Below are 25,842 nucleotides of genomic sequence, written 5' to 3' on the forward strand. Positions count from 1 at the left end.
CCACTGAGCCACATCTCCAATCTTTTTTAGAGACAGAGTCCGAGTTGTTCAGGGCCTCACTAAGTTGCTGAGGCTGGGTTGAACTTGCAGTCCTCCTGCTTCAGCCTCCCAAGCTGCTGGGATTACAGGCGTGCACCACGGCACCTGGCTCTGTTTTTTTTTTTTTTAAACAAAAACTCTGCTAGCTTGTGACAACAAAGCATGGGTTTGTGGTCTTCGTAGCAATTTAGTAGCAACCCAAAGAATGTCACAAAAGTAGGACTCAGTCCCTTTCTCATCACAGCTCTCAGCTGCAGGAGGACTATAGAGAGTCCCGACCTCCTCCAGCAGCCGGCACATGGCCCCGAGGTGAATGACCAGGGCGGGACAGACTGGGCCCTTCACTAACCGTGGCCCTCAGGCCTTGTTGTAAGGGTCTCCAGCCAAGGACATTCTTAGTACCGAGGGGCGTTCCATCTCGGGCTCCCTTCGCATCCCCCGTGTGCTCTCTGCAGAGCCAGAGCTGAACAGACCTTGAGGTGACGGTTGGTCACAAAGGTGCCCGGGAGATACCAGCCCCAGCCCTTCGCCTCGCCCTCTGCTCAGTTCCTTCCGATGTCTTTCCCTCCCACTTCCTTCCAGGAGCGTGGCTGCCTGTGCAGACCGTAGACCGTGGAACTCCAGGACCTCGCTGGGAACATGCTGGGTGGGGAAAGCTATCAGGGTTTAGAAAATAACGGGGGCCTGCTTCGAGCAGGGCTTCCAGTGGGTCTGCTGTGTTCCTTCTGTAGACTCCTGGGGCGACACCATCCGTTACCCTCTGTCCTGTTAACATCCTGGCAGGACTGGGGAGCCGGCCTTGGGGTTGGGGCCCTGGGGAGATCTGCACAGCCGCCTGCTGTGTAGACCATGTGTGTCTTGCTGGTGGAGTGCCAGGCCGAGGGCCAGCCCTGAGAGCAGGCCATTCTGTAATAATGCCAAGTGGGACTGAAACCCTGCACCTTCCAGGGTCCTCTTAAATGACTTGATGCAAGATGTCGGGGCTACTTTTCAGGCTTGCTTTCATTTCTCCTGCTGAGGGCTTGGCTTCCTTCCTCTTATTTAATACATCTGTACCCTGCTATTGTCTTGTCCTGTTCTCAATGTGAACCCTCGGTAGGACTTGCTCCCAGGAGAAGTTGTACAGTTTCTTAATGTTTTAGTCCATTTTCTGTTGCTGTAACAAAACACCCAAGGCTGAGTAGTGTATAAGGACAGGAGTTTATTTGGCTCATGGTTCAGGAGGCCTGGATGTCCAAGAATGTGCTTCTTGGTTTACAGGGAGGGCCTTCTTGGTAATAGCAGGGGGCATCACATGACGAGAGCAAGTAAGCTGCGAGCTCAGGCCTCTCTTCTTGTGATCCATGAATATCTTAAAGGAGACCCACCCTCATGACCTCCTGTAATCCTAATGCCCTCCCCAAAGGTCCCACCTCTGAACACCTCAACAGATGAAATTGGAGAGTGTTGCCGACACATGAACTTTTGGGGGACACTGTCAAGCCATGGCACCGAACATTTAATGAAGGGTCCTTTGCATAGTCAACCAGGAGCAGGATGAGGAATGGAACCATTTTTATATTGTCCACGTGGTTTATTCCAACTTGTTATTTTCTTGATAGCTAGTCATTTCGTGTCTCCCCTGTGCCACACACTGGGGTAAACAGAGCCAACCTCAATAGCTCGGTCTCCTCTGTGGCTTCCCTGGAAATTTCATGTCATTTGGTGACGCATGTGGCGTATTATCAACCCGAGGGCTAATGCTCACCCAGTAGAGGGACAGGTAGAGTTTTACGGATTCATGCAGGGGTTTCCTCTCCTCCATGCCCAGTCTTCAGTGGAGAGGTGCAATCTGCTTTGAGGGCTGGTCCCCATCTCTAAGCACAGAGAACTTCAGGAGGACACCAGGTGCCTGTTGGGGACATTGTAGAGGAGTTAGTTACCCGATGGAGATTAGATGACATGCTTCCTAAGATGGTGCACGATTCTTAACATCTATTTGCATCTAAGAGAACAGCTTCTCTGTTTTGAAGGTGTCCGTCATTAATAACCATCGGTCACGTTCCAGTACCTTGGCTACAAACCTTCTGCAGGCTCCGTTTGTTTCTCCCAGTGTCTGTGCCCCCGCAGGGCAGCCGGGGAGGAGGGGAGAAGGTGCGCTGGGGAGGAACTTGGACCTTCCTGGAGTCAGGGCTGGGGCCGTAGCTCAGTGGCAGAGCGCTTGGGAGCATGTGGCCAGTGCCGGGGGGCAGCGGCTCTTTGCAGAGTTCACCTTCTGACTTCCCTAACTTCCCCCTCTTCTTCCCCACCTCTGCGTGTAGGAGCTGGAGCGGACTTTGTCATGCTGGGAGGGATGTTCTCTGGCCACACCGAGTGTGCAGGGGAAGTGATTGAGAGGAACGGGCAGAAACTCAAGCTCTTCTACGGGATGAGCTCCGAGACGGCCATGAAGAAGCACGCGGGGGGCGTCGCCGAGTACAGGTGGGTCCAGCCCTGGCGCCTCCCGGCCAGGCCTCCTGCCTGGCCTCAGCCACAGGCCTGGCCAGCAGTGCTGTGTGGAGGGACTCTGGGCAGGGCCTAGAAGGCACCTCTGGCAGCTTTTTAAAATAGAGCCCCGACTTGTATCCAGCTGGCATTTGCAGTGCAGAACAGAAGCACCTGAGGCCGGGCTGGATGGTTGGGGGTGAGGGTGAGCAGGGAGCAGCCTGGAGGGGAGGCCGCCTTGGCTTTCCAATAGCGCCTTCACGGTGCTGCTCGCGGCCATAAGGCTGCAGGAATGGGGCTCAGCAGATCTCTGGCTGCGGGGCCAGGCCACAGCTCTTGGGCGGGTGCAGGCTCTTTGGCTCTGTCACCGGGCAGCCAGCTTGCTCTTGTCCACTGATACTTTTAAACCCGGGACCCCTTAGGCCCCGTGGCCTTTCGTCTCACCTCCTTCTTAACTGTGCGTTCAGACCCCGGCTGCCCAATAGACTGCCTCACCTCCCACCTGACCCAGCCAGAGCCAATGGCCAGTGACGGCCCAGTGGTCTGGAGGCCTGGGGAGGCATCAGCTGGAACAGGCGGACGGCCTTTCTCCAGGAAGCTAAAGCTTCCTTCCTGCAGCCCACGGGGTGGACTGGAGCTTCAGATGCGTCCTGTCAGGTTCCGCCCAACTAGAGGTGGAACTGCAGAACTCCTCCGGGTTCTGGGGCCTGTTCTTCCAGAGTTCTGTTCTTTGTAGGGTTCTGGTGGGCTGACTTCCGTCTCCTCCCAGGCATTTTCCTCTGACAGGGCTGGGGACTCTGTAAAGTAGGGGAAGGCAGGTGGGCCTTCCAGGGTGGCCCCTGAGGCCCTAGCTTCTCATGGGAGCTGGAGGGGGAGGTTGCACAGTGTGAACCTGGTCCCACAGCCAAGAAGCTGACTGCTCAACCAGCTGCTGTGGCCACCAGCCTAGGCCTGTGCAGTGTCTGCCCTTTGCCCTAATGAAGTGCAGCCGTGTGGCGGAGCAGTTGCAGCTGTCTGGGGGCCTCAGACACGCCACATGCCGTGGACAGGGAAGGCTAGCGTCGGCCACGCACAGGCCCAGGAGCCAGGAGGAAAACCTCCGCTTGGGATTTCAGCAGGGAGCACCCATCACAGAAACACCAGGAAGCAGGGTGAAATCTCCGACAAGAAAGAAGGTGCTGAAGGAGTTAAATCTTGCCCCACAGGTAGCCTGAGCTCTGTAGTTGAACCTGCCTCCGTCCCTTTGCAGTCTGGTGACCACAATCTTGTCACGGAGTGATTCTGACTTTGACGTCGTATTTGATTACAGCACTGCTGTTAGTGGACGCTTTGCCGTTCTTTCCCAGTTATTAACCATCCCATCCTCACACTGTCCCCAGGAGGCAGGGCACCTTCATTTGACAGATGAGCAGACCTCAGCATCAACCGTGAGTTGACTTGTAAAATGTGACATTAACATTTAGTATAGAGGCAGCAACAAGAACCTGAATAATTTCCAGCCAGTTCTGAAAGGTCCGGGAAGTGTCTGAAGACGGGGGGAAATCACTGCAGGGCCGTGTATGCACCTGACTGCGGTCACAGAGTGCTGAGACCTGAACCACCCTGCTAGATCACGTGGGCTATCAGACTGGAGCTGTGGCATGGGTGACTCTGGTTTCCCGAGTTTGGTGACCTAACCCAGTCCCTAGGCCAGCCCTTCATCCAGCCCATGGTTCTGATAGCCAGACTCTCCTGGGTGTCACCCCAGGAGAGTCTGGCACGTTCGGCCAATAAGCAAATATCCTTTGGAAATTCTGCATAACAAGTTTCTGATCAAGACATGCTGTTTCTCCAGGGAGAATATTTCTTCCATAATAACGACCATGGAAAGTTCTAGAATGCAGGTTGGAATCTGCCTGGCCTCAGAGGAGGAGGGCCAGAGGAGAAGTGAGACTTCCTTCTCAAGATGCCTCTGCAAGTGGGGTGGACTGTGTCACCACTCTGACTTGTGAAATCAAGCTAAGGCAGGGACAGGGGTTCTGGGACAGTGAGGTGGTGCTCACTGTTGGTGCCACTTGCCAGACTTGCGTCTGAATACTCCTCTGAAAACGTCAGCAATGGGGGTCGAAGCTCTGAAGCCACCTCACTAGGCTGGTTCTTAGCTGGGACCCGCCGTGCCCTGGCAGGAGGTGTGCTGACTTGTAAGAGCACAGAGAGCTGAGCTGGTGCTGGGTGCCCTGGAGACGGGCTGTCAGACTGGGCTCTGGCCTGGGTGGAGCTTCCCATGTGACCTAGGAGGGCCTGCCTCGTCCGTTTCCATCTCCTCTTCCTGGCTGTCCAACCGTAGAGTTGGTGCTAGGTAGAGCAAAGCCCTGGGTTGGTGCAGGAGGCTGTTCCAAGAGGTAACCCACCAGGTCTTTCCCCCGTGGGCATGTGGGCACTTGGTCATTTGGAAGCTGGTGCATATGGAGAGGTGGTGTTGGTTTCTGTGGGGCAGAGTGCAGGCTGCTAACATCGCCAAGTGGAACCGTGGGAGTCTGCAGTGCCAAGTGATGTCAACCAAGACTTCTCCCTGGTGCCCTTGGGGTGGGAGGGCTGCATCTCCCTGGCAGTGCCATCCTGGTCTGCTTGGCAGTTATGGGGGAGGGGGAGGGGAGGGCTGCTGAAAGTGCTGCAGCTGGGAACAGTTCTGCATGGGCTCTCCAGGACAAGGAAATGTCTCCTTTCTCTTCCAGAGCCTCTGAAGGCAAGACGGTGGAAGTGCCTTACAAAGGGGGTGTGGAAAACACTATTCTGGATATTCTTGGGGGACTGAGGTCGACCTGCACCTACGTGGGGGCCGCCAAACTCAAAGAGCTCAGCAGGAGAGCGACGTTCATCCGGGTGACCCAACAGCACAACACGGTGTTCAGCTAATGCAGAGATGGAGTGACATCCCGCTGGAGCGGAAGCCCCCGTGCCACCTGCTTCTCCCACCTCTCCCGGCTTCTCGCTGCTCCGAATGGTGGTGTGCTGCGTCCTTCCTCCCCCTCCTGCCTGGAGGCTTTGGGGCTCTCCCTTGTGCCTTGGGGCCCAGAAGCAGGGCACCGCTGGGCCAGCAGTCAGATCCCAGCTGCCCAGGGCGCACAGCCTTATTGTTCAATCCAACAACTTGCACCTTTTTTGGAAAAAAAAATCATTTTAATACAATGCTGTTGAGATTTGATTGAGTGCTGGGGTTTGCCTTTGCAGGAGCCACACGGGGGTCCTTGGAGATTTGGGGGCTGTCTACCCAGCCTAATGAGTGGCATGCTTGACTATGCCCATACCAGGTACCTTGAGAGGGGTGGGCAGAGCAGAGCTGGAGTCAGAATAACCAGTACCCCTCTCTCCTGTTCTTGGCTGCTGGAGAACATGAGGTCTGGTCCCCTGCCGGGGCTCACGGGCTTGGTGGTGTCCTTCATACTAGCCTTCCAAGGGCCATCTCTGGCTACCTGTTGGAGCTGCTGCTAGGCAGCTGGCCTGAACAGGTTTCCTTTTCCTTTTCTCCATCCTTTTTCCTCCCCTTCTCAGTCCCAACTTGTCAGGCTGGACCTTCTCAAAGAGGTTATTATACATTAGTCTGCACTTAACCTTTAACATCTGGTCCAGCTTCAAAGAGATTAGCGGGTGGAGTCCTGTTGGAAGAGCAACTGGCCTGACTCAGTAGCATCCTCAAAAGCATTGCTCTAAAATGTGAGACTGAGCCCTACCCAAGGAGGAAGGACCACGTGGTTCTGTCATAGAGGGTTTGGCTGGCTGGTGACAGCGGTCTTGTCTGGACAGAAGGGCCCAGGGCCTCCTGAGGACCGGCAGGTTTACACACTCCAGGATGTGACACTTCCTGTGTTAATGAGGCAGGAGCAGAGTTTCTTTGAAAAGGCAACCACCTCCCTCTAGGTCCCTGGAGTAGAGAGGGGGCCCTCTGTGCTGCTAAATAAGGATGAGCCCATCAAGCGTCCAAGGCCAGCCACACTGTCACCACTGGGAGAATACAGGCCCCGTTTGTTTTTAAAGGCACGTTTCCAATACCAGAGTAACTGACCCCTCTCCCCACCCTGAAGTCCACGGAGCTGCTCTTTACCTGCAGAAACACGAGGGGCTCAGTTTGGGAGAATGCTTGAGGGTCAAGAGGATGTTTCCTGTTGAGAAAAAGGTGGCGCTCGATGGCCCCCCACCCCTCCTTCCCGCCTGTCTGGGTGAAGTGTCAGCCTCCGGCCGTCCCTGTGGGAGGAGTGTTTCACACTCAAGTCCTGAACTTTGTTTTAATGAGACTCTTGCAAGATAAGGGAGAGAAGTGAAGAAAAAAGAAAATCACAAATCCACTAAAAATTCCTGCCATAGTACAGGGACTTCCTCTAGGACTGTGACCCTCACCAAACTCCTGCTCTTGTGACCCAGTGTCTCCTTTCTCAAGTTTGGCTCTCGGAGTACACTGGTTCCCTGGAGCAGGATGGCCCCGATCCACGCTGCTTTACCATCTTGTGGAAAGGCGAGTTCTTCATCCTCACAACCAAAGGCAGGGGTTTGCAATCCCGCTTCTGGGAAGTAAAGACAGTCATTGCAAAGGGTCAGATTGAAAGAGGCACCATAAAAAGAACTGGCATCCCATCCCCCTTAGCAAGTTCATCTCTGTCCCTGGAGGAGCCTCACCACCTGAGAGCCCCAGAGACCAGGCGCATCAGTTAGGATGTGGATGGAGGCATAGTGTGCAGCCCTGCGGCCACCGAGGGCACAGCCTGTGACCCTGACACTCACCTTGGGCTGGACCACGATCCAAATGGTTTCAGGGACTGCCCCACGGCAGCCCTGGAAGCTGTGCTTTGAACCCCTGGGGATATCACAGCCATCGGACTCCAGACCTGTGAGGACCCTTAGCAGCAAAGAAAAGTGAAGCAGACAAGGTAGCGGTCAGTTAGCTCCAGCAGGCCCACCCACGACGTGCGGCACACACAGCTGCCCGGACAGCGGCCCCACTGAAGGGCCGCCCGGCCTGGCCTCTGGCTCCCCCATCACCGGTGGCTCCATGCCAGTTCTTTCCCACTATGACAGTGTCAGGCCCTCGACTCCAGTCCTAAGAGGGTAGCTGATGCCCACAGCAAACCCAGCAGAGGTGACAGAGGAAGGAGGGTGACCCTCCTCCCGGACCACACCAGGACTCCTGGGTTTCTCTCAAGTTCTCTTCTGCAACATGGAACCACAAGGCTGGACACCTGTCACAGCTGTGTCCACAGGTAGGGTGGGGACCCCTCTCCAATCCCGCCCCCCCCCCCCCCAGAAAGTCTCAGGTCCTTGAGAAACGACTTTAGGCCACATCCTCCCCAGACAACCCCGTGCGAACTTGAGACAGACACGGGGCAGCTCCTCGTGCCCAGAGACCCCTTCCCACCGGGCTCCTCAACAATCATCGTGGAGCTGCAGGACACACAGATGGTCTTTCCACCTTTAGACCACTAACTGGGCCACGGCAAAACCGCAGAGGACACACTGACTATGCTGTGCGAGCCCAGGAAGCTGCCAGACGTTTACCAACAAAACCTGTGAACCACAGGATTCAGACACAAGCAGGATCTGAACCAACCAGGACATCATGAGTGGACGCCAACCTCTTATCTCAGAACCTCATCTCAAGGGCCTCCTTCCCCCAAATGAGTAGGGAAACCAAGTCTCAGGCTACCTCCCCAACTCCCCCGGGGGGAAAGTCACGGGACACTTGGTGGCAGAAGGAAGAACTACCCACAGAAGGCAAAGACTCAGTTGCAATTGGCACTGTTATTTTATTAGTACGAGTATACTGAAACAATAAACTTGTACTGGTATACAGACAATTTATTTAAAACAATTTTGTTCAAATTTTGAATCAAACATTGTTTTATTATAATAATGAAATAATTTCTACCTAGAAAACCTGCAAGCACCATCAAAGAAAGGGACCATAAAATTCAATAAACAGACTCGAGTGTATCCTACAAATAGACACACCACGATTAGAAAATAGAATATGAATTCTTCCATTTTTTTTTAATATTTGTTTTAAAAAAGCTAGTGCAAGTACAATATTTTACACTGGAATTACAGAGAGTATGCACGCATATGGAAAAAGTTCTCCTGTCACAATAAAAGCTCTTAACTATGTATGCACTTAAAATTTTCTTTTCAGTAAGGTGCAAAACATCATTCCTTCCCTAGTTCTTCTCCATACTGGCTGGCTCTTTCTGGTCATGCCCTCGACCCAAGTTTTGGTGTCTATTTTCCCTTGGCCGGTGGGAGGCATCCAATTGGAAGTTTGGTGGGTACTTATCCAAGGTTTAAACATCCAATGGTACTAATCTCAGAGATGGCTCTGGGGGTCAGCACCCCACTGGCTAGAAATGAGGACTCTGTCTTATCCAAAGGCCACTGCAAACACAGGACTCTATGGAAACCTTTCTGTTGACACTAATTGGGTTTATAGTTGAGCAGTGCAGAGTGGGAGGAAGAATCCTGGCCACAAGAGCAATATTCACACACCTGGATGCACAGGTATCAAGTTTAGGATTCACTGACTCAATAATTCACCCCACTCCTGAGCCAGAGAATAACAGAGAGTAGGGGGTTTGTGTGAGAACCAGAGAAAAACCTATGCACCCACCCTCTCAGTGATCTTTCAAGACAACAGCTCTAAGCCAGAGTCACCTGGACCTGGTGTTCTGGAGGACACTATGTTTGTCATCTTGCTAAGAATTACTGTAAACAACTCTTCCCACGCAGGCCTTCAGATTGGCCACGGTTAAGGAGACAGGTCACCGACCATCCAAACAGCACACAGACAGACAAACTAAAGGGAAAGAAAACGTGGGTTGGTGAAGTCTCCAATTTATCTGCAGTGGAAGACTGGAGTCCTTTCAGATAAGAAAAGTTATGGGAATCCTTAGAGACTGTTATCATAGAGATACCACCTCTTGGCCAAATGCACTTGATTTTTAATACAGCTGAACCGTTTGTAATGCAAGCCGTGGGGACATGAGAAAGGGAAGCTGTGGGTCCCTCCCACCCTGTACATGTGAATGTCAGCTTGTGCAGACAGTTGCACTGAACTATCAGGGACGGGCTGGGATTCTGAATTTAAGAACTAGAGCTGGGTACATTTAATATCCCCACAGCTGTCTAGCTTGATTTGGGGACAGAAATATGACTTCTGAGAAATCCCTCTACATTTGTTTTTGGCCTCTATTAAAGAAAAATCAAAATGAAACTAAAAGTAAAATGAGGCATATACATTAAAATTCATATTTTACCCTCCATTTAAATGTGTGTGTGTGTGTGTGTGTGTAAGGGGCAAGAAGGCTAACCTTTTTTTTTTAATTTTATATATATATATAATTTTATCCTTAGAATGAGTCCTGTTTTATTGGTAGCTAGGATCCCTTTTAGAAACACTTCATGTTCAGGAATATATTCTTTGGGTTTATAGGAACAGGAAGTGCTGAACATGTCAAAAACATCATCTCTGAAGAAAAAGTAGTTGCAAGTGGCTTAGAAGAGTTTAGACTAAAAAGGGAGCTCTGAGAAGTACTTTCAGCCAGGAATGAACAGTATTCTCAAACAGCGGTACGCAGAGTTTCTCTCCCTCGGCCGAGGGCTATGTAACAAACACATCACAGGAAGCATAGGTGTCATTTAAGAGCCTATGACGTAATAATTCTTTCAGGCCACAACCATACAAATCTGATCATTTAGACATGACAAATTTCTATATACAAAAAAAAAAAAAATTCCAAACATGTAACTTTCAACCTTTCTCCGCTTTTTCTTCTCCGTTTTTACAAACAAGTATGAAACTCACTGTTTCAACAGATCACATCTTTCAAACACTGAATGAATCATCTCGACATTCATTTTTCTTTTGTGCAATTTTATTTAAAAACATTACCTGTACTCCTCAAAGTGAGTGCTTAAATTTTTTATTTTTCTTCAGCTTCTCAAATTAGGTGTACATTAAAGGAAAAAAAAATTCCCACAAGGTATAGTGCTACAAGAAAAGATCCTATCAGTAAGGTAACATATTTGAAGCGAGGTCATTTATGTAAAAGAAATCTCAGCTCCGGAGTAGAGGTGTGCAAGTTGTTTGGAGTTTCCTTATGAACAGAAACACAACACTGTCCGTGGAAAAGAGAGGAAACCAACCCATCACAATACACCATACGCGTGTGCTTTATAAAAAGTATGTTCTCTGTATTTTTATTACTTGATGTGTTCTTAAATTCTCTATTTCAGAAATTCTGGGTTAAAAACACAAAAGGTAGAAGCAACGGCCTCCACTCCACTTTAAAAACAACCAAAAAGTGTAATTCTCTTTCATTCACTGAAGAAACTGGATTGGGCCAGGGAGACCTCCGGCCCCGTTTTCACCTGGATTTATCGAGGGTGACTAGGAAATCGGAAGTGCCAAGGGTTTCAGGAGAGACCGGGCCAGTTCGTTGAGCGGTTCCTGATTCAGGAAACAGTATCCATGACAACCAGCGCGGCTCAAGAAGCCCGGTTTTCTGTCCCCAGAGCTCTGCTTCCCCACCCATGTCTGAAATAGCATAGCATTAGTGTCTTCAAAAGCATCTCAGATTTTTTTTTTGTTTTTCTCTATGAAAGAAATAGGTTTCCTTAGTAGTCACAGATGTTAAAAGGGTATTGTCAATTGTTTCCTTAAAAAAAAAAAAAACAACAAAAGTGAATCCAAAGCTACGACAACAAAAAAAATAAATTTTGGCAACTTATTTCAGTAAGGTTTCAAACTATGTGCAAAGAGTGGATTTTTAATGAATACCAGGAGCTACTGTTCGTCTTGAACATGCAGCATTCTATTGCAGTCTATGCAGGATCTAAGGAGTGATCACATGATGCAGGAAACCCAAACGTTCCTGGAAGTTGCACAGCCCTACTCCAGAGCAGCAAAGTGCCGCTGCTGGACCTCAGTGTTCCACACACACCAGCCCCGTCCCTGAGTAAGAGGTGTGAAAGTTCCGCAGAGTTCCTTTAGGGGAGAGGGAGGGGGGACCCGACACACTCACCGAACAGAAAACACACAGGGTCACAGTTCACTGAATGGGATCAGCCACCGTCACTGCCACAGCGGGGGAAATAAATCATATCATCCCAGACCAGACCAGGTGAACCGGGGAGAACAAAAACCAACGTCAAAAACCATCCCCAAAGTCCCAATGAAATGCAGTTTGTATTTCTACTTTTTTTTTTTTTAAAGGTTTGAGGTAAGTGGTGGCCGTCTCTGTACCCCTCCCTCCCCCTCTGCCCGCCTTGTGGCCCAGACAAACTGAAATGATTCCCAAGTTCAACATTCTAAAGGAACAGTCATTTTTATCTATTGAGAAATTCCCTATAAAGAGAGGTTCTTGTTTGTTGGTTTCTTATTAATAGTATTATTATTATTATTTATTTTTTCTTTTTCGCCCTGACTAATTTCTTGGTGATTGTGTTCAGTTGTAAACGTAAAAGGCCTGCTGTTATCTAAGTTTTAAAAAAATGGAAAACGGGAAAGAAAGAGGAAAGAAAGACGGCTGTTGGTGAATATTGCCAAGAGGACAGTACAGAGGCACGTGGCTGATCCTCGTACACTGACCGGCACCGAAGAGTTTCTACCCCTGTCATTGTTAGGTTCGCTACACAGAAGCGACGACAGGCTGCTCCGGACTCGCCTGTCTGCAAACCAGAGGAGGCTCCCGTCTTGTGCGTGTTCTTCCTACTTGAAGAGGAGAGCTGCCACAAGAGAGCAGTGACCAGGTTGGCAGGTGGTTCCCCTCCACAGCCACTGGCCGGCACGCTCGGATGGCATGCACGGTGCACCAAGGGCCACCACGCTTGCTGCCCATGCTCAGAGCCAGGGCTCCAGGTCTCAAGGACACAGAACCCCCAGGAGGGGCCTGCCTGTTGGCAGAAATGGCCATGGAAAATGGGTGACTCCAGCCTGTGTGGCTCCAGGGTGCGTCTTGGACGTGATCTGCCTCCTTCCTCCATTCCATTCACTATTTCACGGGGCGATGGGGGGACTGAAGCTCTTCCCCCAGATCTCCTGGGCTGGCTCTCTGTGTGACATGGCAACAGACACGAGGGGCTCCTGCAGGCTCCCCGTCCGCCCAAGCACTCAGCATCCACAGCAGGGGGAAGGCGGGAGGGCTCCCCGTTCTGGTTCCTTCCCTCCAGCCCTTCTCTGGCCAGAATGGGGAAGATCCACCAACCACACAGGGAAAAAAAGCCAAAAGGAAATGCGCTTTAACTAGAAAGCACACAGGTCAGACTCTGTTGGCACAGAAAGTATTGCACATGCTAAGAGAGCAAGAGGATGCGATGGGAACCCAGGGGAGGACCACGGAATCGCGATGGTACTCCTATTGCTTCGAACCAAATGTGTTTTTTTTCCCGTTTTAGTGTTGGTTGAGTGGATGCGGTCAGTTCCATTCGCAAAGCAGGCCTGGAAGGTGGGGTGTGTTTTTCTGAGCCCACGTGAGCTGTTGTAAATAGTGGTATGAATGAGAACAGAGTCCGTGGGGTAGCCCCGTGTTCCTCTCACTATTCAAGGTTAAAAACAAAAAAAAAAAAAAAAAAAGAAAGAAAAGAAAACCCAAACCTAATAATTGCAAGTGCCCTGAGCAGAATATATGGAAGATTAAGCAAGTTCTCTGAACAGAAACGTTTAAGAAAAACAGCACTAACTAAGCAGGAGGACTGCGGAGAGCCCACCTAGCTTTGCTAGCATGCCGAGAGGGTAATGAAGTTTCAAGACAAGTCAAGGAAGGAGTTTAGCTATTTCTAAACCTATTTAAATGTTTTTGGTACACCCCAGAAACTGGTTTATAAAAATCATTAGTCCTGCTGAGAGCTAAATGTGAATGAATACTAGACAGCTAACCTGTGGGTTGATGTTAGGATTTTTTTTTTTTTTAATTTGTGAAATGGAAGAAGTACTACTTTCACTGCAAAAAGAAAAATCTAATAAGTATATTTGTTTAGCTGCAGCCATCCAAGTAAGAATATTTAAAAACTTCTCCCTACTTATAAAACATTTTTTTTGTTGTTGTTGTCGTTGTTTTGTAAAGCATGTTAGGATTCACTTGAAACCCACAAATGATGATTCAGATCTCTGGGAATGAAAGGTTTAAACTTTATGAAATACCCTTTCTGGGTTTGTACCAAACATTAAATCTTGATTTGATTTCAAATAGAAAAAAAAAAGTCATTCTGAAAATAACATTAAGAACAATAATAAAGTAATTTTTTAAAAAAAAAAACTTGCTCACATATATAAATGTCTTTATGGAAAACTCTCTCAATGAATCTGAAGAAAATTCTCAGAGTTGTCCTGCTAAGACCTGGCTTTTCATGACAGATGTGGTAGAAAGACCAAAATGAATTTTTGAAAGGAACATAACCTTATAAAATGGCCTAGCGTTTAGGCAGGTTAGAAAGTAATTTTGCTACATTTATTTATGCTCGTTCCGTCCCCCAAACCTTTCCCACAATGTTATTGGATAAAAACTGCAGGAATATCACACAAATTATAAACTCAAGATGTGCAAATTGCAAGGTTCGTTAAAAGTTCATCTTAAAAACACTGGACAAGAATGAGTATTCTTTTCTCCATCCCTTCTCTCTCAGTTTCTCTGCCAACTCTGCATATGCCTTGAATTCCTTCTCCAACATCAAAGTGGCAAGTGTCTCCTGTCAGGTAGTACTTGGTGGTCATTTATGGTCACATACTAGTTCATAATTCACATTCATCCCTTTAAACCACATTGAAACTTTCAGTATCTTGCTCGTGAGCAACTCTGCAGAGTTGAAATGCAGTTACAGTGTTGGGGGAAAAAAAAAAAGAAAAGAAAGAAAGCAACTAAGTTTTTTCCTTTTTTTTTTTTCCCTCTTCCCAAAGAGTTTTAAGTGAGATACAGTACTCATTAAATGACAGACCAAGATGCTTGGTAGTAAAGTGTGAACAGCATTTTAAGTGCTTAGAGATAGTAATATTTGCTCATCTTCCAAATCTCATTCCTCGTATCCCACTGGAATCTGAAAAAAGTGGCACCCGGGTTGTCCATAGTGATGAACTATAAACAGTACTAGAGTTAAAAGACAAAAGATTTTGCAAACTCAACTGGGAGAGCCTCATTGCTCTCGCTGGATGGCAGTTTGCAGCCACCTCTTGGGAGCTGAGTCAATGCAATAACCTGATTAGTTGTCCTAACACTGCTCAGAAACCAGCTCCCGCCCACCCACCCCGATGGAGCGACCTGAGCAGGGGCTTCCCTGCCCACGGTGACACCCTGGTGACATCACTGCACTTGTAAAGCAGAAAGGAAATCCCACGTGTGGCAGTTGCTCTTTTTAAAAACAAAATATATATATTTTTATATATATCAGTGCAGTCAGGCCCCATAGGGGGAAATATATATCTATATGATTAAAAGTTGCTTTTATTGTAAAATAGGTTGGAGAGAAAAATGTTCTTTGAAACTGTCAGCTTTCTATCTGCCATCTGATGTCTCCCTAAGACACCCTGAAGCTGGGTTCCTGATGAGGATTTTGCACACAGGGAACCCCAGGAGGACACTGCTGGGGACCCCCATTCCCATGCTGACAGCGAGAGGCAGAGAAAAAGAGACGCCCGCTCTCCACCGCCGCACCCGTGCACCCCCACAGGCGTGCACCCCCACAGGCACGCACCCTGCACCCTGGCAGGTCCCTTCCCATGGAACTCTCTCTTGAAACGAGAGGGAATCCATGCCCATTGGATGCCTCGGTGCCGCTGGAGAAGGCGGACGCTGGTGAAGCCACATTCGTTTCCACCCAGGATGCCTGGAGCCTGGATTGTCACTGCTCTGACCCCCCCCCCTCCACCCGCCTGCTCCCCGACAGACACTCTCAGACAAAGCAAATGCACCAGTCTCCCGTGACACACCTGCTGTAACTCTCATGACAAGGTTAGAACAGAAACCTAAAGTAAGAGGATAACATGTAAATACTGTGTTCTTAGCCTACAGTACAGTAATCTGGATACGGATGGTTAGGGAGAGACATTTCCTTCCCCAGTCGGCCTCTACTTGCCCAGGTTAGACCGGCCCTCGATGCAGATCTTGACCTCCTGAGGGATGAGAGAGGGCTTGGGAAGAGTCAAAGGTGGCTCCTCTTCGGGCTTCTCCAGTTTGCGGGTCTCCGGAGCTGACCACCTCCTCTTCCTCGTGGCCGTGGGCTTGCTGGGTTCTATTTTGGTGAGGAAGGGCGCTGCAGGCAATCCTATTTTTTCTGGAAACTTCAGTTCACCATTCTCAGAGAGCATCTGGGCACTTCCCTGATTGATTCCATTCTCCTGCTCGGCATACCTGTGTCTGCTGCCCGCCAGGCTGTCCGTCTTTGAGTGCTTCAGCAGGACGCTGGCAGGATCCACGGGCTGGCCCTTTTTAACAGAGCCGTTCTTCAGGTTCTTGAGGGTCAGCGAGATGCAGACATCCCCAACAGAGAGTTTGGAACACGGCAAATCAAAGAGCTGGCTGGTTCGCTCTGGGCAGCAGGATGACCAGCCCTGTCCAAACACAAAAAAAGGGTACTCTACCAAAACCTCAACGCTGACCTGCAGAGACAGGGAGAGACAGAGAGAGGGGAGAGGAAGGGATCATGAGAACCATTTGCCGTTTTGGTTAACACATGTGCACAGGCTGAATGGGGAAAAAAAAAAAGACTTAGTTTAATACAGATCCGAGCGACTGCAAGCTCCGTGAAGAAGGCACCATGTTTATCACTGTACCCCAGCCCCTTGAAGGGGACTTTGCATGTCGCTGGAACAAAACAAATATTTACTGGCTAAATGAGTATGTGCTCTAGAAACTTCAGAATTGTCAGTAAGGGCTTGAATGACTAGGGAAGGGTTTCCCAGGATCCAAAGGTTGGTTAGGGTTTGGAAGGACACCCAAGGGCACAGTCCATCCTTCAGTTCATGCCCTAGGCACCTAGACCAGACCAGTCTGTGTTGGTTTTAAAAGCCAATATCAGAATCCCAGGATCCCATCCACAGCTGCCCCTTCTCTGTGCCACTGTGTCAGCCACCATGCTGAGGAGACCACAGGAAGACAGCTCCAGTCCCAAAGGAGATCACAACCAAGTGGGCCCAAGAAACACATGATCAATAACTGCCAATCAACGTGGTGGTGGTGGTGGGGTGACAGAGCTGTGTGGAGTCACTGAAAGGAGAAAGACACACACCAGTCTAGGAGAAGTGGCGCCTAAGGAAGTTTCACTGGATGAGAAGATGCTGGGCTGAGGGTAGAGACATGGCAGTGAAGAAGAGAGACCCCGGAGTAGGGCTCTGTGTACAAAGGACAGAAGGGGACAGTGAACCGGCCACAGTCTCACTGTTGTCACTGCGTTAGAATGAGACGCACTTCAGATTTTTAACAATTTAATTCTCCTGGGCATTTTATGTCTTCAACTTTATTTTCAAAAGAAGATGAAATTAAATAGTTTAAGAAGCAAATTTTCAATGGTCCTTATAGATGGAGAAGACTAGATGGTTTGAATCAACCTTCCTGTTAAAGACAAATTTGAAAAAAAAAATTGCACATACACACAAAAAAACCACCACCAAAAAAAAAAAAAAACATTTTTTTTTTTAAAAATATGGCACTGGACAGAAAATGAGAGTAAAGAATTACTTACTGAGTCAGATCAAGAAATGCCGACAACCCAGAACCCTGTTTGGGGGCCTGTTTTATACAGTGCAAGGCAGAGCAGTTGTGAAATCAAGTGGGCTTCTGATAATCGCAAAAGGGAAAGTGGCAGGGAAAGGAGTTCAGGGTACCTCAAGGGAGAAGGCTCTTGGTAAACCCACTATTGGGTGGTGGCCACAGAGCGTCACACCTTAGAAGGAACGATGACCAAGAAGCAGACAGGCCTTTCAAGTCCTAAAGCTCAGATCTGAATCATTTCAGTCCCTAAAATTAGATTAAGGTCTTAGATTATTTCTGCAAGTGATTTGATAAATTTTGTAAAAAGTTGGGGATGGGAGGGAAGCAAGATCAGATAATATGAAAACCAATAAGGAGAGCAGACAATAAAAAAATCAGACTCATAGGAGCTTCTGAAATAGAGTCATCAGATATAGACTTTAAAAATGACTATGCTTACAATATTTAAGATTAAAGGTGAGCTTGAGGATGACGGTGGAGAATTAGAATCTATTTTTATAAGATCCTTGGAAATCCTCAAATTCAAACAACACCCCCCCCCTTAAGAATGCAAGGCATTTTAAAATGAAATAGACACAGCTGAAGAGAAGATTAGTGAACTGGATTCTAGTAAGAGCTTTAGAAGAAACTATAGAGAATAAAACAGCTGGGGTTGTGGCCCAGAGGGGTAGAGTGCTCACCTAGCACATGCAAGGCCTTGGGTTCGATCCTCAGCACCACATAAATAAATAAATAAATAAACAAACAAACAAGCAAACAAATAAATAATAAAATAAAGGCCTTGTGTCCAACTAAAAAATAAATTAAAAAAACCACCTAGAATAAAATGCAGATACAAAAAGATGGTTAATACAGAAAAGAGATTCAAGAAGGTCTAATAATAACTTGAATCCTAGGAGTAGGGGAGAGAAAGAATGGGACAGATATAATACCTGAGATGATGATTAAGAATTTCCAGAAGCAAATGAGAAACAATAGGTCATGGATTCAAGAAGGATTGACCTCAAAGAAAGAAAAGTAAAAAGAAATCCTCACCTAGGTAGGCTGTCCTTAAACTAAAGACACATCATCTCCAAAGTCTCCAGAACAAAATAAATGTTACCTCCAAATAAGCAACGATTAAACTCAGTTTATGTCTCAACAAAAATAATGTTATCCAGAAGACTACAAAATACCTTTAAAGTACTAAAGAAAAATCGCCAATTAGAAATTCTACAAGGAGAGAACAAATCCTTCAAAAATCGAAGCAATATAAATACACTTTTTTTTTTTTGCAAACTAAAATAATTCACTGCCAATGAGTCTATACTACAGAAAATACTAAAGAGTATTCTTTAGGTAGGAAAAAACCCTGAATCTGGATAACAGTTTGTCGATTTGGGGAAGAATGAAGAACAAAGTAAGTGGTAGGTGTGTGGGTAAATCAAAATGAATACAAACTTTCTATTGAATTTTGTATACATGCATACAAACAGAAACAAATAATTGAAATTTTAAAAACTCTTAAAATTAGTCAATTTCCATATAATGTATATGGACTGTGGCTTTAGAAAAGTAGAACTTAATCTTCTTAATCTTCCTTGATAACCCAAAGGTAGTTATAGATACACACACTATTTGTGTGTGTGTGTTTTTTTTTTAAGTGTGTGTGTGGCTCTAGGATGGAACCCCGGACCTTGTGCATGCTAAGCACAAGCTCTATCACTGAGTTACATCCTCCCAGATAAACTCTTTGAATGACAGGCTATTAGGTCTACAGCTGTGTTTCTAGAAGAGACAACTGTGGTGGATTTCCATGGAAATCCTTCTACTATTAACAGGAGCCCATACACATGTGCATGTTATTTGGGGGAAATGCACTATTCTGGGCCCTTTTAAACTTGTAAAGATAGTTAAATTCTTTCTAATGCCTACTCTTTGCCAAACACTCAGGGGACAAACTTGTTTTAAAAAGTATTTTGTTTACTGCTCATAATTTATTAGTGAGATAGGTATTGTTATTCCAATTTTATTAATAGTTTCAGAGACATTAAATAACTTGCCTAATGTCATAGCTATTAGCTGATGGGATGGGATTTAATCCCAGTCCTTTGGCCCCCAAACCAACCTTCTTTTTCCTATGCCTCCTGACTTCTATACCCTGCAAACAAAGACATTTCAGAATACCAAAGGGATGACTTAACATTCTCATTACCCCCAACAGCAGCGAATCTGACTTGAAGTAAGTAGGATTCAATGGTGTGAGCTCACAGGATTATTTCATAGTACCTAAAATTGTGATATGGTGTCTCATAGCTACAATTCAAGTCATCCTATGTGTGTGTCTGACAAGGCTGATGTTCAGTTTCAAAACCACATTCATATTGCACATGTACACATGTTGATTAGCTCTTAACCAAAATGTCTGGTGATCCCAAAACTTCAATTATCACATTACAGATACTCATCCTGTATTTGCATGTGTGCATGTGAAACAGTTACCAGTTACAGTGTCAAAACTTTCCACCGAGTTCGAAGTGGGAAGATCATGCTGGAGGGGACTCCAAATATCTTCTCCCTAACTTCTTAGAGCCACTAATAACATAAGATGTGTAGAAGGAACAAAATCCTATTTCAAATGGGGATTATTTAGCTGCATTTCCAAAACAAAGTTCTCAGGTGTCAATGTCTCCTAAGAATCTACCAGACTTACCGTCTGCTCACTTCTACCTAAGGTCAGTTGAAGGCAATGTGATATTTTGATGCCAGAGGTCCTATTTCCAAACATGGATGCCTCTTTTTGGCCCTGCACCACTCACTATTGCTTCCTGGTTCTTGGACATACTGCCTCTTTGCTGGCAGACAACCCGACACCTACGGATGGGCAGGTCCTTGGTGTGTACACCGGCTCATGTATGCTTCTTGGAGCAGCTGGTGCTCATTTTCTAACAATAACATCTACTGTAGACACACAGATAAATCTATATGTTTCACTTGTTACCAAAATATCTGTAGACTTAGAGGAAATGTCTCCAGGGCCTTTACAACAGTCTCCATAATTGACTGGCTTAAAAGCTATGATATCGATGTGTATGTTTACCATGAAAGATATTATAATGTTTTGGGGCATTTTAGAAGTCTTTCTTATTCCCTCATCAAAACTCCAAAGACAGGCCTTAAAATTAAACTCTGCAGTGTGGTCCACAACTAGAACGGTCTACTGAAAAAAATTCATGAAGGAAACATAATAAGCGGGGGGAGGGAGCAATATTTGAAATGAATTCTAAAAGGAGTCGATATTAATGGAATTTATTTTAACCTTTATCACGATGAGCTTGTCTCTGGTCCCTTCTGCTTAAATTCTGGCTTTGCCTCCTGTGTTATCCTGGGAAAGATGTCAGAGGTTATCTATCAGCAGATAAGTTCAGTGGGGTGTGTGCAATCCAAGTTAAGAGCGGGATTATTCCAATGATTGATCATTGTAGGCAGTTTGATTGGATGGCTCAGGAAGACACTGTTTTTCTCCTAGCTAGTCTGAACTATCTAAATAATGTGACTTTTTTGTCTGAATCTTTGTGAATTTTAAAAAGCATTCCCCCCATTGTTGGTGAAAGTTTTAAAAAATCTGGTGGCACCTATCTCAAAGAAGTACTTCCAACAAATCTTATTTTGTAATTAGTTTGTCATATAGACATAAGTATTTTTTTTTTGGTACTGGGGATTAAACTCAGGAGCACTCAACCACTGAGGTACACCCCCAGCCCTATTTTGTATTTTATTTAGAGATGGGGTCTCAGCGAGTTGCTTGGCACCTTGCTAAATTGCCTCAGCCTCCGGAGCCGCTGGGATTACAGGTGTGCGCCACTGTGCCTGGCTAGACATAGATTCTTAAAGCTTAAATGGCAGTCTGCTTTCAATGCCAGGGTATCTGGTGAGGTGGGGATCATTGATAGTTAATGAAGAAATCCCACTACTATTTAGGACACAATTTCTTACCTTCCATGAGGAGACAGATCTATACATGCAAAACAAGTAACTTCATAAGGCTGGGGATGTAGCTCAGTGTCAGGGCATTTGCCTTGCATGTGTGAGGCTCTGGGTTCAATCCCCAGGACTGCAAAATACCCAGCCACTTCACAAGGGTGTACTTGGGTATTGGCTGTCATCTCATGAGGTCCACTTGGATGTCTACCCAGCAGTTCTAACTTGAACTGAGGAAGCAGACCTCCCAACACGCCCTGGAGGGTTCTTCCCCATCTCCACTAATTTTTCAAATTGTTCGGTATCTTCTGCTCTATCATACCACATGCATCCAAATCATTGGCCGATCCTATCGGAAAAAATTCCAGAACAAGCCTGTCCTCACATGTTGTAGTAAACTGGTCTCTCCTTGCTGGTCCTTCAACTGCCAAGAAACATGCCCTTCAAGTCCTCTTCCGGGGAACCTTTCTGCCCCCTAAGTCATTGCCCCCCCTCCACCCCTTCTTCCCAGATAGAGCTCCTTCCCTGGCTGCCCACATCATGGAACAACTTTCCTTCCAACCTTAGTTTCCTTATATTTTTTCATAATACTTTATTTTTTCAATAGAACTTTTGATGCCTTGTGTTTGTACTTACTCACGTGTCTGTTTCTCTCCTCCCCTAGACCCACTGTTCTATCCCCAGAATCAGGATACCATTCAAGTTTGCTTCCCGGATAGAAAGTCACTGCAATGGCACAACTGGCCAGCAGAGGGCAATGTTGAGTCAACCAAGAGGCTCTGCCGCCCCCCCCCCCCAACCCATTTTTTTTCCTTCCCCTTTTAAAAAAACCAGCCAACACCCCAGCCTTAAGGCCCTCTCCAAGGAAAGAGCTGGTGCCCTCCAGAGGAATGGGAAGGACTGGCTCATCCTGGGTTGAGCCATAGCTGTCTGGCTTAGCGTTTCTCCACCAGACGCTGCTGCACTCATGATTTCACAAAATCAAACTCCGGTTACTTCCTGTCCACTCCAGCTCCTTCGGCTGATCACCATTAGTTCGTTTTATGTTCTCCTCAGGGTGCCAAACATTTCCCAGGATGGCCTCTGATTAAACGCCAAGGAAAATAAATCAATGGGCGCAGGACCATGAACAACCAGAGCCAATTAGGGGACCCCTGGCAGTCACCACAGACCATCTTTTCATTCCATAAATACTTCCAAACCCTTAAAGTAATCTGCAAGATCAAACGTGAGCAGGTAGAGCCTTTGTCCTCTGTCAGCTTGAAACTCCCCTGCCTTTCCTCTCTGGACACCTTGTGGCTACCACCTTTCATTTTTAGGGGCAGATCTCCTGCCATCCAGCTCCGCCCTTTCCCACCCTCCTGGCCCTGTTGGGACCCCTCATCACCGCTCTGATGAGACACCTGCCTCCCTCCTCCCCTCATCTGCTCCACTAAAACGACCACCTCTAGACAGAGGGGCAACACAGCCTCACTTCTGGGCTGATAATGATGTATTCGACATCGTCCTACCCCGGCTAATGACCGGCTTTTAAGATTGTTTTTAGTTCTTCTATGTGAAAGCTCAATATAATTCCCTTAACTACTTAGTCAATTACGGCATCTAAGCACTCTATGCGTATGCACATATTTACGCTGTTTGGGTGTATATTTTACTTAGATTGGTGCTCTGTCTATATACACATATGTACATTTCACCAAAAACAGGATAAAGGAAAACAAGACGTCTGTTGTTTAGATGAGTCTCCTCTTCCTTTGCAAGAATCCCCGTTTTCACAACCGAGAAGGGCATCTGCTTTAAAAAACATTTATTTTTTTTTGCATGACACCATCCCAAACATACAAACTCTGCCTGGAGCTGGGAACAATGCAATCTCTCAGATGCTGGGTTTTTAATGAATATGTTTTGCTTTTTTTTTTCTGTGAAATTACTAGATTGGAAATCCTTAACTTTGTCTACAAGTGAGATTCTGGATCCTGTGTTACCTGTAGAGAGAAGCCAATGTGCTTTTTTCTTGAACAGTTTGCACGACTCTGTTCTCAACGTGAGGGAAACAGAAAAACCTCTTAGCGATGACTAGAGGGGAAAGCAAGAGACCATTTACTTCAATGTTTAAAAATCATTAATAAAATAGTCAAAACTCTTCAGTTCAGTGTAAGAATATCTGTGAGTATTCTATTTAAAACATTCCATCATGTTAACGCCGAGCCTGACTCAGCCTTCAATGGAGCATTGCAGGGTTGCTCAGGAAACCCGTCCCCCCCACCCCCAGCACAGAGACGCCTCCAAACACAAGTTCCCAACTTCAAGCTGGGGTCTTCTCACACTGTTGCCTGGCTTGCAGAACTTTCGAGTGGGAAGATCCCATTAAGAGGCTCAGTTCAGGGCTGGCCAGGAAGGACAAAATATCTACCCAGCAACCACGACAGCTCTGGCATGGTGGCATGAGGCTCTGCATGGATTGCACATTCCTCCCTGCAAACACTCGTCTCTTAGGGTCTTAAACTGTGTGCCTTAAAGAATGGCGACAAAATACTCAGCCAAAAACAGACGCACACTGCCTAAGCCACCAAAAGACAAAGAACCAGAAATGCATATTGCTAAGTGCAAGAAGCCAGTCCCAAAACACTGCATCCAAAAACGCTGCAGCCCTCTGACACTCCAGAGAAAGGTAAAAAGATTGGTGGCTGCCAGGGGTTTGAGGCAAAGAGTTGGAAAGGGGGAGAACACTTAAAGCTTCGAGGGTTTTTAGGTTGGTGACCCTACTCTGAATAATACCGTGACGCTGGCTACAAAATCACAGAATGCTCAACAGACACACCCTAGTGGAAACCGTGGGATTTAGTTAATGATAATGTATCAATACTGGTTCATCAATCGTAACAGACGTGCAGGATTTTAATAATAGAAGACACTGCAACGGGGGAACTCTACTTTCTGTGCCATGTTTCATACACCTAAAGCAGCTTAAAACAATAAAGTCTTAATTTTTTTTTTTTTTAGAAAGCTATAAACCATAACCTATTGAGGCATGGCCACATGCCTCAATAATACATAAAAGATCACCCATCTGGGGGCACTTATGCTACACAAAGATTAAAGAAGAGCATTTTTCTTCTTCCTTTTTCTTTTTCTGAGTTGGAATCTTGCTACATTGATTGCCGGGGCTGGTCCCAAACCCTTGGGCTAAAGGGATCCTCCTGCCTCAGACTCCAGAGTAGCTGGGACTGTAGGTGCATGCAGAGAGAGAGAGAGAGAGAGAGAGAGAGAGAGAGAGAGAGAGAGAGAGGTGTTCTCTTTTCATTATTAGAACTGATAGGACTTTTATGACCTTTTATGACTAAGATTAGGACGCAGGCCCAGCATTCAGGGCAGTGACCAAATATCTATTTTTTGATGTATTAGGATTTGTTTCCGCCAAGCCCTGCATGGTAAATGTTGGCAAGGAGGTTGCCTTGGCTGCTGAGAGAGGACTCTCTGGGCTTATTTGCTGCTCGCATGAGTGCCTGGCTATTTTTAGGCTGCAGCTAATCCATTCAATGCATAACGCTGCCACCATGACTCAGAGCCCCAGCAGTCAAACTAAAAAATAGTGGAATGAAAGCAAAGCCACCGGTAGACGTGGGGTAAGCACATCATTATAACACGCTGCAGGAGCGGGCACACACGCCCACACCAGGACAGGCAGGGCAAGGAAATGGCACTGAATATTAAGCAGCCACCAAGGCGGCAAGGGAAGCAGTCACCTCGGCAGGATCCAGGAAGTGAGAGACAGCTCTAATGACACATGGAGCTCGGTGTTTAGGAAATCATCGGCCAAAGAGAAGTGTCAGCCCAGAGTGCTTCACAAATCAATTTTACTACAAGTCCATGGAGCGAATCCCGGGTACTCTTCAGAAGAGCAGAACCCAGGGAGCATGAGACAGAGCGGGCAGGGTGTTCGTGAGATGGACTCTGTTTGCTGGCTGGGGCTGTCCTGGGCTGGGGCTCTCCCGGAGGGCACATGGCTAACAATCTCTGCAAAAGTGGAACTGGCAAGCCCCTTATATCTGCGCGGTGCTCTTACGGATCCATCCCTGACGTCCAAATCATGCTCAGGAAAGCACATCCCGTATGCTCACACAGGATGGCAGGTAGTCCTTCAGCAGGCCTGGCAGAAACGGGAATTCCAGGTCTCCTTGGTCATGCATGGAAGGCACTAAGAGGATTCAGGCAGGGAAAAGTACCTTAAGGTATTTGCTGGCAAAGTTCAGCCATCTTACTAGGCTTCCAGAGATTGAATAGAGTTCTAGAGTTCGTGGAAGGAGAGACAGAGTACAAGGTCTTATATTTACTTCTCACAAGCAAAACTCTCTATTCAGGGCCAACAGCCCCCGAGTTGAAGCAGGAAAGGGAAACTCATGTTGCAGTGAGTCCCAGTGGAGACAGTCCTGCATATTTTCTCAGCAGCTAACTTGCTTCCTACCCAAGAACATGTTGTAGTGCCCTCGCGGATGCCACAGCCTGGGAGTCCCGCCTAGGACTCGCCACAGACAGGTCCTCACGTTTGGAGAATGCCGAGCAGGTTATATTTGGGAGTGAGGCCCAAGGGAAGCAATCTGTTGTCCCATGGGGCTCTCAAGCATAACCAAGGGATGGCAGGTGGAGCAACTCTGTCCCACCT

At 47.1% G+C, this 25,842-nt stretch overlaps 2 protein-coding genes across 11 annotated transcripts in view; one reads left to right on the forward strand and one right to left on the reverse strand.

Moving 5' to 3' along the window:
* Gmpr (guanosine monophosphate reductase) overlaps window positions 1-5,670 on the forward strand; it is a 37,431-nt gene extending 31,761 nt beyond the window's left edge. For both annotated transcript variants that reach the window (XM_005329136.5, XM_078020576.1), the window contains exons 8-9: window positions 2,340-2,499; window positions 5,217-5,670. In XM_005329136.5, coding sequence (XP_005329193.1) covers window positions 2,340-2,499; window positions 5,217-5,397 — 341 coding nt within the window. In that variant the 3' untranslated portion in view covers window positions 5,398-5,670. The remainder of the gene's footprint in view (window positions 1-2,339; window positions 2,500-5,216) is intronic.
* A 2,586-nt stretch (window positions 5,671-8,256) lies between these two features.
* Atxn1 (ataxin 1) overlaps window positions 8,257-25,842 on the reverse strand; it is a 381,142-nt gene continuing 363,556 nt past the window's right edge. For all 9 annotated transcript variants that reach the window (XM_078020572.1, XM_078020573.1, XM_078020575.1 and 6 more), the window contains one exon: window positions 8,257-16,108. In XM_078020572.1, the coding sequence (XP_077876698.1) occupies window positions 15,578-16,108 (531 nt within the window). In that variant the 3' untranslated portion in view covers window positions 8,257-15,577. The remainder of the gene's footprint in view (window positions 16,109-25,842) is intronic.

This window comes from Ictidomys tridecemlineatus, chromosome 8, assembly GCF_052094955.1.
Source record: "Ictidomys tridecemlineatus isolate mIctTri1 chromosome 8, mIctTri1.hap1, whole genome shotgun sequence".
Classification (NCBI taxonomy): Eukaryota; Metazoa; Chordata; class Mammalia; order Rodentia; family Sciuridae; genus Ictidomys; species Ictidomys tridecemlineatus.